Here is a 19,145-nt window from a genome sequence, read left to right on the forward strand (position 1 = left end):
CCCCACTGGCCTCAGACTTATCATCTCCCCAAGTCCTAGCTACCCATAATGCCTTTGATCATGACATGTCTGGAGGGTGAGGGAAAGTTTTGCTGTTCTTCAAATTGGCTAGGGTTGCTGAAGCTCAAAGAAACTGGAAAAGTTGCCTGTTCTGTCCTGTCTTGCGTGCCCTCTGTGGATAGTCCACTAATCCAGGTACCTCCACAATGAAGCGGGAGGCAGACTTTCTTTCAAAGAACAGCTTCTGCTCCCTCTTGTTGGTGCAAAGGAACTTCTGCCTAGTGCACACAGCATCACAGCCATAGATGACGATGAAGATGTTGGCATCTGTCCCAGCAGCGAAGACATCACTGGTATAGAGGGTGATTTCATATGGAACAACTGACAGAGGGCAAGGTCAGAAGGGAGGAGAGAAAAGAAGACAAATACAGATGAGGTCAAGTTCTTCATCATCCTCCTCCTCCTGGACCCTTTCATAAGAAGCTGCTACCCAGGGAATAATTAGTACAGGTTTAGGCTAGTCACAGCAGAGGATCACAAGAGCCCAATAGCTATGCCCTTATGAACACATAAGATGCTGTTAAGTGAAATGAACTCCATGTTATGGAAACAAATGTTATATCACTGTTGTGATTACTTCAACATGCCATGTGAAACCATAGCTTTTTTTTAGTTGATGATCCTCTTGTATCCCCTGCCTGTGGTTGTCCCCGTGCTATCACTGTATCTCATCCGAGTACCCTGGATACTGTATATACTGGTATTAGAACTGGGAAAGAGAAAGGGAATATCAAAATCGAGAGACAAAGGATAGAAAGACAAATGACTCCACAAACAATACTTACAAAACCATTTGGTGTAAACCAACTGAACAACTCATGGGGGGAGAAGGAAAGGAGGAGGGGGGAAATGAGGGAGGAGGTAACAAACAGTACAAGAAATGTACCTACTGTCTTACGTATGAAACTGTAACCCCTCTGTACATCACTTTGACAATAAATAAGTAATTATTCAGAAAAAAGAAGCTGCTACCCATGGACCTGGATCATATATGGTTGCCTAGCAACCATGGGGGGTGGTCCTGTCTTGCCAAATGTCTACAGAAAGCCCTGACCCCTCTGGCCAGGGTCTCTGAGCTTAACACATTGCAGGACTAATGCAGCACACTGGTGAAGGCATGGTGTGCGGAATTCAACCAGGCTGATCCTAAACTATCAGTGTGATCTCAGTTACTTACAAGCCATGGTTCTCATTATCTGTAAAGAAACAGCCTGATGCTCAGCTGTCTGCACCGTGGGTCTATCACATCCTTTACACTGAAGTTTGAAACCAGTTGTCTAAAACAACATATCGTCAACTACAGGTTGAATTTAGTGAGCTGTCATCAGTATTTTTACAAAGCATATAGCATTGAATAGACTCAAGTGAAAAATATCATTGTATATCACAGAGTAAAGATGAATTTTTGCAATACTTATTGTTTGTTGAGTATGTGTATGAATGTGTATATATATTCTGGATCATAGTAAAAAGAAAACTGAACTCAGAACTCAGAGCTCTGTGCTTGATATTGCTTGAGCCATGTTTTCAACCTTTTTTCCTTAGGTCAGTTTTCTTTTTGTTCTTGTTTATTTTTTTGGATAGAGTCTCACACTAACTTTACCTGGGCTACCTTAAACCAAGTTCATCCTGTCTTCTCTTTCTAAGTAGCTCAGATTACAAGTATGAGACATGCCTGGCCTATAAATTCAGACAGCGCATTTTACTATTTGATTAATTTCAATTTGATTAACATTTAATATGCACTTACACATGTGTAAAGATTTAATATGATTTAATAACAGTGGAGAGGAAGCATGAAACATCACCAAACTCTCTTTCCTCCTTTTCTTTATCCAGTAAAGGGAATGACATTTGCCCTTCTTTTGGATTTCTCCTCACCATCACCATCAGCAACAGAAAACTCTTATGGTATTTCTTTCACATAAAACCTAGAATAATGTGAATGGGATTGATCTTAATTCCTCACTGGTAGACCATTCTTTTGGAATAGTCTATTCACCATGCATTATTTTCTCTTTTGCACCTCAGAAAACGAATCCCTGGAGAAATTAGGCTCTCTATGTGTTATCAGTCACTAGCTAGTTTTGGATGGAGATTGGAATAAATCTCATATATTTTTTTAATCTTTTGGTCCAGGAGTAGGCAGACTCACAGTGCTTTCCAATTCAGTAAATCTGGGGAAGGAACAAGAGAGTCCAGTCTTCACAGTGGGCCCTGCCCAGTCAACTCTGGATAAAGAAATGGAGGTGGGAGGGATGATAGGGGATGGGGACCCTGAAGAAGGCCAGCCTCGCTATGCTTGGTCCTACATGGTGTGTACAGCCTTGTCTGAAGCTCCGCGTGGAAGAGGTCTCTGACAATAGTCCCATCATCTTCATTCTTAGCCAGCCAGCGGCCACAGGGAAATGTCATGCACTTTCCAAGAGAGGGAGCATCCACCTCTACCCAGTCTACAAACCAGCCTGGGGCCTTTCCTGGAGAGAGAGACACACACAGAGAACCTATCAAGGGCTTGCACAGAGATATCTTCCTGGGAGTGTCTTCAGGAACTACAAACATCCTTCCCACCTGGATGCCTGGATGGTTAACACCTAGAACTGCCCCCCCTCCAGTCCTGTGTCACCCCTTCCCTAGCTGGAGCTGGCTCACACTTTGGGCTCTACCAGTGAAATTAGCAACATTAGAGAAGTGATAGGAAGGCAGAGAGTCTGTGCAAGGTTGTATGCTATGCAGGGTAGATGTAGCTCCAAACAGGAAGCCCAGAAATGCCAAAGAGAGCCTATGCCACCAAGGCTTTATGTTTCATCCCACAGCATGGATGATGCTCACAGTTCCTTGGCTCAATTTATGATGGATGAAGGGAAGGGGAATCAGTGGAAGAGTGTTTGGTTTCCCTGGGGGAAATGTGAGCACTCAAGCTTAAAGAAGGAAATGGAAGTAAGGCAAAGAACCCTATCCCTATAGTCCTGATGATTCTGAGTTCTAGGAGGAAGGCCCCTTCCAGACTTAAGGACCAAGAATAAATCCTACTTTGTGCAGAGAGAATCAATACAGGCACCTTTTAAATCTGGCCCATGTGTTAGTGGGTTTTTCGAAAGACCAGTTAGACCAGCTGTTCCCCAAATGAGGTCCACAGACCAGCAGCCTCTGTACCACATAGGGCCTTGGATGAGCTCCATGTTTTAAGGCATTTCCTGGACCTACTGAGTTAATGGCTCTGGGGTGAGGCCCAGAAATCTGTATGTTAAGTACTCCACCCACTCTACTGCAGGTGATTCTGATACATATTCAAGTTACAAAACAGAACCACTGAGTTCCATCAGGGACTTTCCAACCTAGCTGCATATGATGTTGGAAATGGACTTGAAAAATTGCCAGCACCCTAGTCCTGCTCCAAACCAATTAGAATTTCTGTGTGCAGCCATGGCTTCACTGAGCTAGGAGGATGAGAAACTGTATTTGTGCGGAAAGCAAATGGCATTCAAATCTTTCCCAGGTGCCCACAGGGACCTGTCCATGGTCCTTGCAATTCTAGCAGAGTGAAGAGGGCAGGGAAGCCAGACCTGTGTTGTCATGGCCGATCCTAACTCTCCACAGGTCTCCCAGATCCAGCGTCTCCACTGTGAAGATATCAATGCTGTCCCTCTCAAATTTGTCGCTGTTGGTCTTTGAGGACTTTAGAAGGGTCATTCCTGCCAACAAGATGATTCCAGAATGATGTGATAGCCCTGAGAACTTTCCAATTTGGTTGGACCTAACCCTCCTGTCCTGTCTCATACTGACAAGCTTGCTGAATTTCTATCAAATCCAGACTGTGCAATTATCATCTGCTGGGCCCCACTGCATATTAGGAGGAGTGTGTGTGTGTGTGTGTGTGTGTGTGTGTGTGTGTGTGTGTGTTGCTGAGCTTAAAAAACCTTCTGTAATGATGTTTATATCTAGTTTATATCTAAAGCAATACCTTATCCACAGCAATCCAGGAGGGAGTAGTAAGGCTCCAAGTCAAGTCAATACCTACTCTTTCAAAACCTTTCACAATTCTGCATATGAAGAGGGAATTCACTGACAAAGCTACTCTGGCCATACTCACTAGAAAAACAAAACAAAACAGGGATCTCCTGTGGAAATAGGGAATATGATAATTTTCTGGAGACTTCTCTGGACAGAGAAAGATGATGTCAATTGCCTCCTACTAGCTAACTTTCATATAGAATCTGCCTAGGACTCAGGCTCTAGTGATAGTCTGAAATCTGAGGTGGTCTCAGACTCAAAGATAGCCCCTCCTTTTCAGCCAGCACATGTAGAAAACTCTTTTGGTAGTCACAGCCTCATTGTAGATTGGTGCAAACTCAAGAAGACTTTGGTCCAGTGTGTGTCCCTCTCTCCTACCATTTAGTGATCATAGACACTTAATGTTGCTGAGATTTGGTTTCCCAAAATATCCAAAGAGGTGTCTTCTCCATGGGATTATTGTGAAGACTTAATAAGATGATGGTTGCTGCGTGCTCAAGAATATGTGTAACACAGAGAAAAATCCTAAGCAAATAAATGCAGCTGTTCAGGCTCATCAACTCTTTTGCCATAGTTTGGGAACCATCATTGTGACCTAATTGTCTAATTATACATTATTTGCTTTATGTACTTTATCAAATAATAGTTATTACTGTCTATCGAGTGTAACTTTGAATATTTTACATGTTCAATTCATTAAGTCTATAAAAACTCTGTGGGACTAGTTCTGTCTCTACAAATATTCTGAATGAAGTTTCAAAAGGCCAAGCATCTTTCTCATAATCTTATACCTAAGGATGGAGTGAAGCCTCAGAGCTAGCACACAGCAGCTCATGGTGAAGGATCAGGGCCATTCATTCCCCAAGCCTCTGGGATCACAGGGTATCAAGCTAATGGATAATGACTGCTTGAGAAACTGACCCCTGTTAGACTCAGGCAGGCTGAACACGAATCAATGGCAACCATATTAAACACCACCATCTCTGAGTTCCTGTGCAGAAGCTCCGGACTAACTCTAGGACTTCCTGCACATCTCACAGTGGGAAGACCTTCTCTAACAGAGCCTCACTGAAGCTGGAAAAAAATCTCCTTTTAGTAGGCTGAGGGTTGTTATAGTGTGAGGGGGGGTTAGGGCTAGAGTTTCACCACCACCAGAACAAGAAGAAAAAGCTGGTCAACAGTGAAGGAGATTTTGTAGGAAAAACATTGCTGATGGAGTCAAGGGCTATAATCAGTTGGGAGATGGAAGCCTGACCAGGGTTTCCTGGGAAACTTCTTCTGAGATGGCTCATGCCCCAGGGGAGGCATATGGTGACTCTTGGGCCTGCATACTTTCTCACCAGTATCATCTTGTGTGCCAAAGAGTGTGATGAAGACATTGGCATCTGTGCCTGCATTCTTCTTGTCCCCAGTCTTTATGGTCACTGAGAATGTAGTTGACTTATCTGGCAGGAGAAAAGCATAGAGAAGTGAGCTGGAGATGGCTCTGGGGTTCCATGAAGGGAACAGTCTTCCTGTATTTACCCCCTCTGTCTTCATTGCTCTTCCAATCCTAAAGCTGTGATCACTGTGATCACCAGTCAGCATGGGTCTACAGTCATGTGAGCCCTTTCAACAAATAGCTTTCCTTGTGGTATATGTTGTTCTGCAGTTGCCTTTCATTGCAAATTTTCAGATGGTAGAGATAATGTCCCCTGACTCAGCTAACATAGGAAACTCTCCATCAACAGAGGTGACAACAGATGTGATTAGGGGAGACAATGAGTGGCACCAGGAGTCAGAGGTTCATAGCCAGGTGCTCTGTGTGACCCTCTGCAGGCTGGGAGGAGTTTCAGCGAAGGATGCTCAAGCACCATAGGCTTTGGAAGGCTTCTGTTTATGGTTTCCCAAGGCACAAATGCATCAGGAGACTAAATGTGACTGGAGGGAGGAAGATGAAGCAAGGGTAGGAGAGCTCAATCATTCCTTTCCTGACGATATCTGCATTCACAGCCATGGGCTTGATACCAAATCTTTTTCTAGACACATGAGAACACATGCCCCAACTTCAGCCCTCCCTGTAGTGCTCTTTTTTTGTTTTTTGTTCTCTTTGCAGAAATAGGGTTTGAACTCAGTAGCTTACGCTTGTTAGGCAGATCCTTGTACCACTTAAATAACATTAGCTAGCCCCTTTTTGCTTTATTTTGTGGATGTGGTCTTAAGATTTTGCTGAGATTGCCTCAAACTACAATCCTCCTACCTATGCCTCTTGAGTAGCTGGAGTAACAAGCGTGAACCACCACTCCTGGCCACCGACCTCCCCAATTTTGCCACAGAGAAATAAGAAGGCAGGATAGCTTGACTGTCAGAGGAGGAAATGTCCAGAGCCCAGAGCAAGGGAGGGCAGATGGAAGACCCAGAGAGGAAGAGACACAGAGGAAGGATGCTGAAGGGAGAAATTCAGCTTTAGTCTTGAACACCTTTTTGCTCCAGCGCCAGGTTGTCCAGGGGGTTATTGTCACCATGCCCCCCACCCTCCTCATCCTCACTGGGCAGCACATAGGACTCATCCACTGGCAAGAGTTCTCTGGATAGCTGGCCATCATCCTCCTCCACTGCCAGCCAGCGCTGGCACGGGAAGTAGTACCTGTGGAGGGGAAGGGAAGGTTGACAATGTTCTCTTGGAAAGGTCTCATGAAAGAGCAGACTCAGGATGAGTATAAGGGGCCCTTTATCAGGCCCAGACTCTCCCCATCTGCCCCTGACAGCATCACCCTCCCATCCTACCCACACTGGGAATTAGTCATGAGTCACTTGTCTGGAGTAGAGAACAAACATGGAGACATTGTCTCCAAATACCTCATTAAGGATGGCTTTTACAAGCCTGGAGCACAAAAACCCCCAGGCAGGGCTATATTGTGTAGATCTTGGAGAAAGACTTCCTTTCTGGTATCAGTTTATGAGTCAGAACTACTTTAACAGAGAGTGTAGTGCACAGAGAGGCTTCATATACATGTGCTAGGTTCACGGATTCTGACTGAAGCGACTAATTCTGCTATTAGATCGCATAGCATGTGGTTAAGCAGCAGGCAGAGATGGTTGCTCCATCTAGGGAAAGGAGGTAAAAGTCAGACTCCTCCTGAAGTAAGGAGGTCAGGTCTGGTTAGTGTCATCTTGGACACATGATGAATGGTAGAGTCTGGCATCTTGTCTTCATGGTGAAGAAGGGAGTCTCACCTCCAGGTGATGGGTGTGCCTGAATTCCTAGAGGAAGGGAAGTTCCACCCCAAGGTGATGGGTGTGCTTGAGTCCCTAGAGACAGGGGTGGGCACCTGGTCTATAGATTACTGAACCTGTCAGTCCAGTGCCTGGGACTGGAAGCTTCCTGTGACCCTGCCCCCTGACCAGAACCTTATATAGGCTCAGACCACATGTCTCCATGTTTGAGTCCCATATCATCTCCTGGCTCATTTCTAGTCACCATGGTGTCCCACTTCAGCTCTCCATTGAAGCTGAATTGGTTTGTTGGTATTGTTTTTGTTCCTTCTTTCCTCTTTGGCCTGTTTCCTAACAGATGTAAGTGTGTCTAAAGGGCTGTAGGCCTTTGTAACAACTGGCTGCTTGCAGACTGCTAGCATTCTAATAAAGACTCCAAGATTCAATCCTTCAGAATGTGGCTTCTCTTTTAATTACCCTGTAACACTCCAAGAAGAGGCAGGACCCTTTGGTGATGGAAGGGACTGGACAGAAGGAAAGTAGACCAGGATGAGGGAAGTAGTAGAGCAGGCAACCAAGGCCTTGACCTTGTAACCAGACCATCTGAGTATAATTCCCAGTTCTTCTGCTGAAGTAAGGATACTGAGTCTAACTGGAACCATCTTGGCAACATGATGGAAGATAAGGAACTTCCAAAAACTCTTGGAGGTGGAGTCCTGCTTCCCAGATGGTGGATGTGCCTGAATTCCTAGAGGGAGGGGTGGTGACTTGGACAGTCGGTTACTGGAACTGCCAGTCCTGTACCGTGAATTCTCTTTGAACTCGAGCTCCCTGTGACACTAACCCATGACCATTACCCTATTTAGGCCCTGACCACCTCTGCCACCATTTTGAGCTGTGCCTCGTGTCTCCTGACTCTCTTCAGGTCACCATGGTATCCCTCTTCAGCTCTCCATCAGAGCTGATCTGGTTTGTTGAGACTGCTTTTCTGTTCTTTTTATTATTATTATTATTATTATTATTGCCCTCATGGCTTAGTTTCCTAACTAAGTGGATAGGAAGCTGCAAGTTTTTGGAGAACATGTGTCTGCTTGCAGTCACTGACTTTCTAATAAGGACTCCTGATTCCACTTCTCAAAGTGTAGCTTCTCTGTATCTCATGATCAAATTCCTGTGTAACACCACTAGTCAGGTATCGTAAGCAAATCCCTTTACCTCTCTGTGCTAGGGCTGCCAGATTTAGCCTTTGAGGACTCTCAGTAATATCTGCCTTTTGGACAAGTGATGACTCTTGTTTTCATATATGTCTCATATGGGACATACTTGTATGGCTAAAAGAAGACTTTTGGTAAGAATCTGTAATGCTATTGTGGTCGTAGGTATTATTTCCCTCCCTTTTCTTTCTCCTTAGCCAAGCCTGAATTTTCCAGATGTTATAGGTTGGGTACCTCCCCTCTAGTTCCCAAGCTCCAAGAATCACTCCTCATTTGATTCCATTTGAGCTCCCCCCACTCCCCCCGTCCTGATGTATAAAGGCCCAATGGGGACTAGTCCAAGTCTGAGGGTGGGTGGTGGGTGTACTCTAAGGATCTGGCCTTTATCTGGCCCCCATTTTACTAAGGTAGTTAGTACTATTTCAAGGATTGACATCCCCCCACCTTATTCCCCTAGGTCAAGCAAAGCACCAAGTGCATGCTCATGTACTTAACCACAGGCAGGTCATTCCAACCTTGGCTTAGCTGAAACTTCCCTTACCCAAGGCAGAGCATTCCATTCCGGGCCTGGCCAAGGGCACCCACCCTTGGCTCCCAAGAGACCATAACCTGTATTTTATTTTCTGCTTCCTAGTTAAGATCCATATAAGCCTGACTCCAAATCAACCCCCTCACACAACCTCCATTCCCATGGGAAGGGTGGCTGTGCCTCACTGTTATGCCTCCATAAACAGTCCTAGTCTGTTGAGATTAAGTCTGGACTTTTCCTTTCTCCTCCCTTTTCCTAACACCATGGATGTCCACATTTTCACAAGCAGAGTCAGTTGGCCAGACTGTGGCAAGAGTCAGTATGTGGGCTCAGATGGGTAGGCAGGGGCAATTTTATATTGATGGACATGGTCTAAAAAGGCAGGAGGAGCTCAACCAACGTAGGGTACTATGAGTGAAATAGCCATTAAGCCAGTGTTTCCATGTCAGATGAAAACTATTCCACTTCTCAGCTCTTAAACGTATGAATGGGAAAGTTAACATTTTATTCAACCAAATAACTTCTGAATAATAGACTGCAGTTCTAAATTATGGGAAAGAGAAGAGATAAAAGAAGGATAGAGTCAGGGTGAGGCAGCAACAATGAGAAGGAGAAGTCAGTGAGGACAAAGACAGACAGAGGCAGAGGCACTCACAAAGAAAGAACTAGGGAGGTGAACCAGAGAGAGAGGGACTAAAGTCAGAAAGAAAGGAAAGGCACAAACCCTCCCACTTACACCCAGCGAACACATGTAGAGAAGCCTGCTCGCTTTTGTGGAGCACAAGTTCCATTGCCCTAGAGATATCTGCAGAAGGACTTTGAAGGCCCCGTCATGCAGTACCAGTTCATAGACCAGAGCAGAGCCAGGCCTGCACTGGGTGTGGGAAGCATGGCCTCCTTCTCATTGCCAATAAACACACATGAAGTTAGAGGAGATAGGCCCTGTGATTCCCTCCAGTTCTCTCATAAGAAGCAGTCCTTCTCAAGCAGGTCTCAGGGCCCATGGGAGGGAGCAGACAGGCATCTTTTGAGAAACAAATGAGAGAGGCATGAAGTGTTTGGGGCTAAGTATGCTCAGTGCATCCCACAATGCTTAGAGGAGGGCCAGGGGAAGAGAGCACATGAGCCAGAGTGAGCTGGAGGTTTATTCAAGAGTTGAGTCAGAGCTTGGGACTAGGAATAAAAAAAAACCTCTCTTCAAAGTACAACATTGAGTGAGGAGGTTGCAAAGCAGAGTGTTGTAAAGTGTAAATGATTTCATGTGGAATTTGGGGTACAAGCTAAAAGCAAGAAAACACCAAATATAAGTAAACTGGTGACATCAATAATGACAAGAACATGGTACCCCTGCCAGGCTCTCTTCCGGGTAATGGGGAGCCACAGCAGTAACAATAGAAAGAAAGTTGTTACTCAAAATGCCATTGCAGGTAGATAATAAAGGCTAAATATGCCAGCTTATTATAGGTCAGATTACTCAGAGGAAAAGAAATAGAGAAGGAAGAATACAGGAGAGTGGCATGCTAGGCCTCAAGAAGAAAGTAACATCTAAGCAGGCCTGCCTAAGAACATGTGAGTGAGCTAGTGAGGGAGGGGACAGCCAATGCAAAGGCCTTGACGGGGGGAACCATAGCTGTTGAGATTAAAGGGAAACAAGGAATAGGTGAGATGGGGACCAGGATAGAGAGATAGAAGGAGGCACGGGGCAAACCTTTCAGGCCAAGATCTCCAAGTCTCCTGACTGCAGAGAATGATAAAAGCCAGGGAGAGCCCAAGGGAGTCTAGGGCACTGCAGAGACAGTCTCTCTCCAAAAGACAAGAGATCTACTGTAGAAATTCTGTTCTTCTTGTCTTCTGTGATTTTATATCTGTCTCTCAAAGTAAGTTTGGCTCTGAGTCTCTTGTCACGAAGGTTATTGAAGCTGGCTCAACAAAAAGCCCTACTAGAAAAGTTCTTGGTTTTTGGTTTTTCTTTATTAACCATGTCTAAACCAGTGAAACCCACAGAAACAAATGAGGCTAGAGGAACAAGAGAGAAAGAAGCAAGAGAGGGGGAAAGGGAGGAAAAAGAAGTGTAATGAGAAGATTTCATTCACAAGAGCAATAAAAATATAATATAAACTTAACAAGAAAGTGTAGCAGTTATGTGTAGAAAATTATAAGGCATTACCAAGATATATAAAGAAACAGCTGGGTAAGAGGAAAAGACAACCTGGGAGGTAGCACTTAACATTCTAAATATGTAGTCCTTCACACGTACATTTAACGGCAGAACAATCTGAATTCCAACAGTGATTTTTTTTGTTTCTTTTCTCTTTTTTTTTAAAATCACTTAATGTCTTGATTTGAAAAAGGTAGGAACAGCTAATATTTTTAAGAATAAGGAAAGAGGACAAGTACCGACAGATATTCAAATAGATTACAAAGCTACAATAATTTTTAAATTGTTGGGCTGAACCAGAATGTCAAATCAATGGCAGAGAATAACTAGCACTGACCGAGTTGGAAGGGGAAGTGGGATGTTCTCAGTTTGTTTCTAAACTTATATTTCAACAGCACTTTATCTTTTTCAAGCCCCAAAGCCTTAGATTCTCAGAACACTTTGAGAAGTAATTGGGGCTGGCATCATTACGTGCATTTACCAGGAGAGGAAATAAAGCCAGGTATGAGTGGCTCATGCCTGTAATCCTGGCTACTCTGGAGGCTGAGATCTGAGGATCTCAGTTCAAAGCCAGCCCCGGTAGGAAAGTCAGTGAGATTCTTGTCTCCAATTGACCACCCAAAAGGCTGGAAGTAGAGGTGTGGCTCAAGTGGTAGAGTTCTCACTTTGAGCATGAAAGCTCAGGGAGAGCACCCAAGCCAGACTCTGGCTCCTAGTCATGGGCTCCTATGTACCACCATAGTCTCCTGGACAACCACAACCCTGGATCACCTGTAAGCTGTGCTTTGTGTCCCTTTGGAATGTGGGACAAGGTGAGGTAAGAGATGGGGTAAGTCTGTCACTGCTTGTACCTCTTCACACTGAGGAGAACCCAACAAGAAGCCTACAGGCCACAAAGTGGATTTAATTCAACAAATATTTATTTCTTGAGTACTCACAGAATTTCAGGTACTGGCAGGCCCTCACCACCCTGAAGCCCTCCTAGCTGCTGGCATACTATTTCTGCCCACTCCTTTCCCCCTGGAGCTTGCTTAAGGCAAGCACCCTACCATTTGAGCCACAGTGCCACTTCTGGCATTCTTGAGTAGAGAGAAGAGTCTCATGGTTTTTCGGCCCATGCTGGCTTTGAACTATGATCCTCAGATCTCAGCCTCCTGAGTAGCTAGGATTACAGGTGTGAGCCACCAGCACCTGGCTTACAGCTGCTTTTGTGTATCACCAGCAGAGAGCAGTTTCTGAGAAGAAAGCTGGAAATATTCTCTTTGTAGCCTTTACAGAAAACATTGTTAATCACTGGTCCCTCCCATGTGCTAGTAGTTGATTTCTCCATGAAGAGTCTTCTGGGTGGGCTAAATCTGGACATGAGAGACTGGGCCAGTATAATTGGAAAGGAACTGAAAAACACAACCACCATAATTGATGGGAAAGCACTGCTTGAGTAGGTGTTCTATCAAACTGTTACCTGGCAGAGCAAGGGGACTGGCCTGAGGGAAAGGAGAAAGGCAATGTCCACTGGCTTGTTACCTATATGAAATCCACCCTGCTAGCAATAGCAGGTCACAGCTAACCTGACTTCACTTCAGACATCATTCTACCCACCCTGGTCCCCTCTCCAGGACCATCCTAGTGTCAGGTATGGTCTCCTTCCCTCCCCTCCAGACTTACTCACGTGATCTCATTGTTCATATCAGTGATGTCTATTCTGTCTAGAAACCAGCCAGGTCTGCTACCTGTGTTGTCATGGCGAATCCGAATCTTGGTCAGAGCCCCCAGGTCAATGGCGTAGATGGTGAAAGTGTCTGTCTAGGAAGGGTGAAAGTAGCAGTCAGAGGGGACTGAGAACTACCCTCTCTTCCCCTGGTTGTCAGCTCTACTTTCCAAAGAACCTGAGTCTCCAGAGGTGAACAATAAGACCCAAAGCAACCAGGATGGGGCTGATGGAAGACGCAGCTTCTTAGTGTAGCACTTGTCCCATATTGTGTTTGTTTAACCTGCTCCTTCTATGGGATATTCTCACTCTCATTATATCCCAGAAGGTGGACAGAGAAGAAAGGTGATAGTGATGTTGAGAAGAAGGCAGAGGAGAAGACAGATTGTCTGGATGCCCACAATTGCAGGGAATGTCTATTTGTACACTCAAACCCTGGGCTTGAGCCCAAACACAAGGGTGTTTTTTGGTGTTGTTGTTGTTTGTTTTTTATTAAGCATCTGCTAGCTATTCCTGTAAATATCCAGAGTGATTGACAGAAACAGAAGTCTTGAACTTGCTCCCTCTTTGGTTGGGAAGGTGGAACTACACATGTGCTTAGGAATATCAAATGCACTGAGGAAATAGATGTCACTGGGATTCCATTAGGGAATGCAGTCATCTGGCTATACTTTTTTTTTTTTAGCTCTTTTTCTTTAAGAAAATGGTTTCAAATCTTCAGAAAACTTACAGAAATAGTACAAATGCAAGTTTGCACACTTTCACTTAAATTCTGCATTTAGTACATTATTTCTGCACTACTCTCTTTCTCTGTCTTGCTCACTCTTCTTTCCTCTTGCTACTTTTTTACTGGATCCATTGAAAGTAAGGGCCAGAAGCCATGATCTTTCATCCTTAAATATTTCAGCATGAATTTTCCAGAACAAGGACATTCGGTATAATTGCAGTGCAATGATTCAATTAGGAAACAACACAATAGTCATGGGTTGATTAATGATGGGGACACATTCTGAGAAATATGTCATTTTCATCATCATGTGAACACCAGAGAGTGTAGTTACATAAGTAAAGATGGCTATAAAGTCACTAGATGAGATCGTCTTAGGAGACCATCACCATATATGCCATTGGTCATTGACTATGAAATGTCCTTACATAGTAGAAGACTATTATTGTTTTAACATTGCCTTTTTGCTTGGTGGGGCTGGGGTTTGAACTTAAGGCCGCATGCTGTGACTATGTTATTTTCCAATAGGCAAGCCATAGTCAGATTTCACCAATTGATAAATATAATAGCTATAGTCATTCAAAGAGAGCACTTAAACTTGGAAACAAGCCCAGATCATCAAGTAGTGGGAAGGAGTGCTGGGAGGAAATGCTAGGACAGAAATCAAGCAATGGGTTTTGCTTATTGTTTTCCTTCCTCGGTTGTTGAGATAACCTTATTTGGGGGTGGGGCAGAAATGGAAAGGGCAGAAGAAGGAGCAGGTGATGCTGTAAAATTTCCAAGGATCAAAATGACAACTTAGGGGCTGGGGATATGGCCTAGTGGCAAGAGTGCTTGCCTCGTGTACATGAGGCCCTGGGTTCAATTCCCCAGCACCACATATACAGAAAACGGCCAGAAGTGGCGCTGTGGCTCAAGTGGCAGAGTGCTAGCCTTGAGCAAAAAAGAAGCCAGGGACAGTGCTCGGGCCCTGAGTCCAAGCCCCAGGACTGGCCAAAAAAAAAAAAAAAAAAAAGACAGCTTAATTTTTTCATGTTTTTCTAAATCTTCCAGACTTAGAAGGTGTGCTCACTACTCCAATGTCCCAATGCCTTAGGAAACAGTGAAAGCTTCTCAGCCTTACTTTCAAGGTCATGATCACGCCCAGTCCTCTGCAAAGCATTGGTTTTGCACCAAATCATGTGTTGCTGGAAAGGACCAACCACATCTCAGCAAGGAGATGCTCTGTCCTCAGGCTGGCCTTCTACTTTCTCACCTCTACCTCTTTGTTCATACACTAATCTTGTCTTCTGTCACTGTCTTATGTATGTCCACCCAATACCCATCTGCCAGGGTTCAGTCACTCCTTCCTACCAAGTTCCCTGCAAGGTGCCATCTTACAATGAGCCATTTCTCCACAAACTTCTGTCCAGTCCTCTTAGCACCTGATATTCTTCCCTGGCCATTTCTTTTTTTTTTTTTTTTTTTGCCAGTCCTGGGCCTTGGACTCAGGGCCTGAGCACTGTCCCTGGCTTCTTCCCGCTCAAGGCTAGCACTCTGCCACTTGAGCCACAGAGCCACTTCTGGCCGTTTTCTGTATATGTGGTGCTGGGGAATCGAACCTAGGGCCTCGTGTATCCGAGGCAGGCACTCTTGCCACTAGGCTATATCCCCAGCCCCATTTCCTGGCCATTTCTGAGGGTCAGCTTTGGGCTCCACATGTAGGAACCCATCTAGATTTTTTGTCTCTTCATCTAAAGCCCTGGTGATTTACAGAAGAGGTCCTGTCATCAAACTTGGACTGACTGAATGAAGCAGATATGTTGCTGGGTAGGATTATGATGGGAACTACCACATTCCATATCAAAGTCACATCCACCCACCTACTCAAACATCTGGAAAGCCCTCACTTTACCTGCCCCTGCTCAAACTTGTTGGACTTGTCTGACTTCTTCAGGGGCCGCTCTCCCGTGTCCCCATACTCCTCCCCGTAGATCGTCAGGTAGACGTTAGCATCAGTGCCCGCCTTAGGCACATTCCCTGTGATCACTTGAACTTCATAAGTATTAGCTGGAGACACAGAGAAGTGCAACGTTGGGGACACCTGATCTGTGAGGTGGACCTGGGCCCAGCCTCTCAGATCCAGGCAGAGTAGGTCCACACCAACCTGGCATGAACCCTTCTCCCACCCATGACTTACCTTCACCATAAAACCAAGAGTAGCACTGGACCTCAGCAATCTTCCCCACCACAACCCCCTACATTTGGGTCTACTGAGCACCACCCAAAGCCATTGCTTCCTCCTGAGAGCCTTGGGACAAGGGCGCTGCTTGTCCCAAGCAGAATGGTCAGTAGTGGCTTTGCAGACGCACATTAGGAGAGCTATTTAGGAACCGTGATGGGTTCCAGCCTATTTGCCTCCATAGGAGAGAGACAGCCATCCCTCCCACTCCCAAGCCCCTCTTCAGGCTTACGCTCAGGGCCCGACTGGCCTGCTGGCACCAACTCCACGACAAGTTCATTGTCCTCCTTGCCCCGGGCCAGCCAACGATGGGCTTCAAATTTGTACTGTTCAATTACTGCCTGCATCCCAGGTCCATACTCCTCTTCTTCCTCCTCCTCTTCTGTCTCCTCCTCCTCTTCCTCTTCAGAGGAAGACTCCTCTGAGGAGGACTCCTCCTCCTCCTCACTCTCATCCTCCTCGTCACTGCCTTTCTTTTTCTTCTTTTTCTTCCTCTGCAGCTTGGCCTTCAGACGCTCCTTCTTGAGCAGCTGCCGCAGCTTGTCTTTCTCTTTCTTCTTCCTGGCCTCCTCCTCGGGTGTGAGGTCCTCCTCCCGCACCACCAGGTGCCGCAGCCACACTGTGTCCACGAACCAGCTGGGCCCAAAGCCCTCACCGGTGTGCCCCAGCCGGATCTTGTAGATCTCACCCACATCTGCTGCCTCCAGCTGTGCAAAGGGCAGGGCAGTGGCTGGGGTGGCCCCCAGCAAGCTCCCTGCCTTCCCTATGGAGCCAGGAACTGGCCAAGGTGCTGAAATGAAGTGGGAGAAGCCTGGCACCCATGTTTAGAAACGTCTAAGGCTACCCCTCCTCCACTATATCTAGTCTGGCTCCTCCAGCCTAGCTCCAGTCCTACCCACACTTGCTTCACCCTAGACTTTGTTGTAGTCATGCTGGTCCTCTATTTCTTTCTATATCACACACACAAACACACACACACACACACACACACACACACACACACTTCTAGTCCTATTTCCATCTTTGCTAATGCTGTTCCTGTGTCTGGTCTACCTTTATTTCCACCTTTTTTTAATAACTGAAGTCTAATCCCTGTGCTTTATTATTACTTTTTCTTTAAAAAATCTTTGTGCCTTCCTGTGTTTGCTTCCAGTAATATATTACGAATTAAGCAGACAGTAAGCTTTAAAAAAAAAAGCATTATTTTTCATAAACAAAAGTCTTACCCATGTTCTGAAGCTCCAGATCCCTCCCTCCTAAACACACAGCCTACTTGTATTTTCCTACATTTGGAGGGCTCGAAGGATGTCCAAAACTTAGCTCTGGTCCTGGCATGGGTGCCACCTTATTCATCTGGAATTGTGAATTGCTTAAGGACAGAGACCTTCATTTTGTGTTTCCCTCCACTGGGCATAGTGGGCACTGACTTGATGGAAAGGTAGATGGATTCCTCATTCTCGGATGGCACTGTCAGTCTGTCCTGAGCCCCTCGTTATCAGGAAGGACCTGCACTTGAGCTGAGGATTGGTCTCATCCCTGATACTCAGTCTTCTCATGGGAATCGTAATGCTGATGAGCCTCTGTCTGTGGTGGTTGGCCCTTTTTAAAAACCAGTCTTACCAGTTATGTCATTTAGGTACCAGGGAAAACTGGGCCTAGGCAGTCTAATAGTTACTCAGGTATGCTACAATTTGATTACAGGTCTACATGAAAACACAGGTCTCCTGACCAGGATATTCTCTTCATAAATCCACAATATGGTCAAACTACTTTTCTGAGAAAATTAGCAGCCAAGATGAAGCCCAGAGGCAAGGGGAAGCAGAATTCATCCCTCTCAGCTACTTGAGAGAGTGTAGGAGCTGGGTCTGTTAACTCATGCCTTTCACTTATTCACTCTCCTCTTCCACTTCTCACTCTGGTCATAGCACCCCTATGACCACTCTACCCAAGCAGACTTGCTTGTCACCCTTGCATCTACCTGTTGGCTGAATTTGTATCCACCACACCAACCAGCTGGTTTCTAGAAAATGCATACTCCATCACCTGTCCATCAGTGGTCTCAGTTTCCCAGGGGAGTTCCCTGACATTGACTCTTTTGATTGTTACAGGGACTATGACCTTAGCTAGGCTCAGAGATTTTACAACCTCATCAGTAGTATATGAGGGCATTTAACTCAATGAGTACCTTGCAGCTCTCATATTCCAGACCCTGAGGCCTTGGCCCTCTTCTTTTGACACTGGAGAAGGATTTTTTTTTTTACTAATAGCATATGAATAGATAGAGCATGCTTCCTGCACACACATATCCGCAGATGCACATGTACATTTACACCCATGTTCTCATGTCCAACACAAAATATTCATGTATCCCTCAAGGGACTACCCCACACTGCATTGTCTCTTCCTATAAACAATGTGCTCACATTTGTGTCTCCCACCACCCCCATTGGTTTGTCAAAATGGGAGAGAGGAGAACTGGGATACCAAGAACACAGCATGAAGCTCCACCATGCCTCAAGGTCTTGCCTTAGAAGCATGACCCTGTCACCAAGCTTGGGAGTCAGAAGCCCCATACGGGGGAGTATGTGAGGTACTTTGCCCTGGTACCATCTTGGTCAAATGAGAATCACCCATTCCAGTGGTTCCTAGAATTAGCTGTGTGCTTGTATTACTGGTAAAGCTTTTAAAAGGAAGACATCCCACCTGAAGACTTGCTTGGTCTAGGGTGTAGCTTAGACAATCATTTTTAGAAAGATCCCCAGTGGCCTTCCAAGAGAAGGTGATATGAACATGAGACAGAGATGAAAACCCTTGGTCCAGCCCTATCCTTTCATTTCAGGCCAAAAACTCAAGTCCGGGGAGAGGAGTTACTTTTCAAGGCCACAAAGTAGAACACAGTCAAGCATCCAGGTTTTCTCTCTCCAAGTTCAAAACTATACACCTTGTTTAGCTGCTCTCAGGAAGCTTCCCCCCACCTCTCCAGGATGCCAAGGGAACCTTGACCCAAACACATCCTCCAGGCGCCATCTCTCATGCAGCTGGAGAGAGCTAGCCCATCCTTGAGTAGGCATTGGCTGAGGAAATACAATCATACAAGGCACCACTGTAGTGGCCACTGCACTTCTGCTGACACCCAACTGTCTCCCCACCACATACCTGGAATATGTCCTTGGATGCCCGATCAAAAACTTTGGAACGGCTGGAGAGGAAGAGAACTTCAGTCTTGCCTTCCTCACCATAGATCTGAATGAAGACCCGGGCAGTGGTGCTGGCACCACCAAGATCCCCAGTCCAAATCTCGACCTCGTAGTGAACCACT

General features: G+C 45.5%; 1 protein-coding gene across 3 annotated transcripts in view; it reads right to left on the minus strand.

Moving 5' to 3' along the window:
* Window positions 1-19,145, minus strand: part of Loxhd1 (lipoxygenase homology PLAT domains 1) — a 134,286-nt gene that overhangs the window by 42,602 nt on the left and 72,539 nt on the right. For 2 of the 3 annotated variants that reach the window (XM_048363359.1, XM_048363358.1), the window contains exons 18-26: window positions 18,983-19,143; window positions 16,059-16,533; window positions 15,500-15,654; window positions 12,840-12,973; window positions 6,534-6,700; window positions 5,415-5,519; window positions 3,627-3,755; window positions 2,373-2,537; window positions 200-381 (exon numbers count right to left, since the gene is read on the minus strand). In XM_048363359.1, the coding sequence (XP_048219316.1) occupies window positions 200-381; window positions 2,373-2,537; window positions 3,627-3,755; window positions 5,415-5,519; window positions 6,534-6,700; window positions 12,840-12,973; window positions 15,500-15,654; window positions 16,059-16,533; window positions 18,983-19,143 (1,673 nt within the window). The remainder of the gene's footprint in view (window positions 1-199; window positions 382-2,372; window positions 2,538-3,626; window positions 3,756-5,414; window positions 5,520-6,533; window positions 6,701-12,839; window positions 12,974-15,499; window positions 15,655-16,058; window positions 16,534-18,982; window positions 19,144-19,145) is intronic. The other variant, XM_048363360.1, reaches the window with a different exon arrangement.

Source organism: Perognathus longimembris, chromosome 15, assembly GCF_023159225.1.
Source record: "Perognathus longimembris pacificus isolate PPM17 chromosome 15, ASM2315922v1, whole genome shotgun sequence".
Classification (NCBI taxonomy): Eukaryota; Metazoa; Chordata; class Mammalia; order Rodentia; family Heteromyidae; genus Perognathus; species Perognathus longimembris.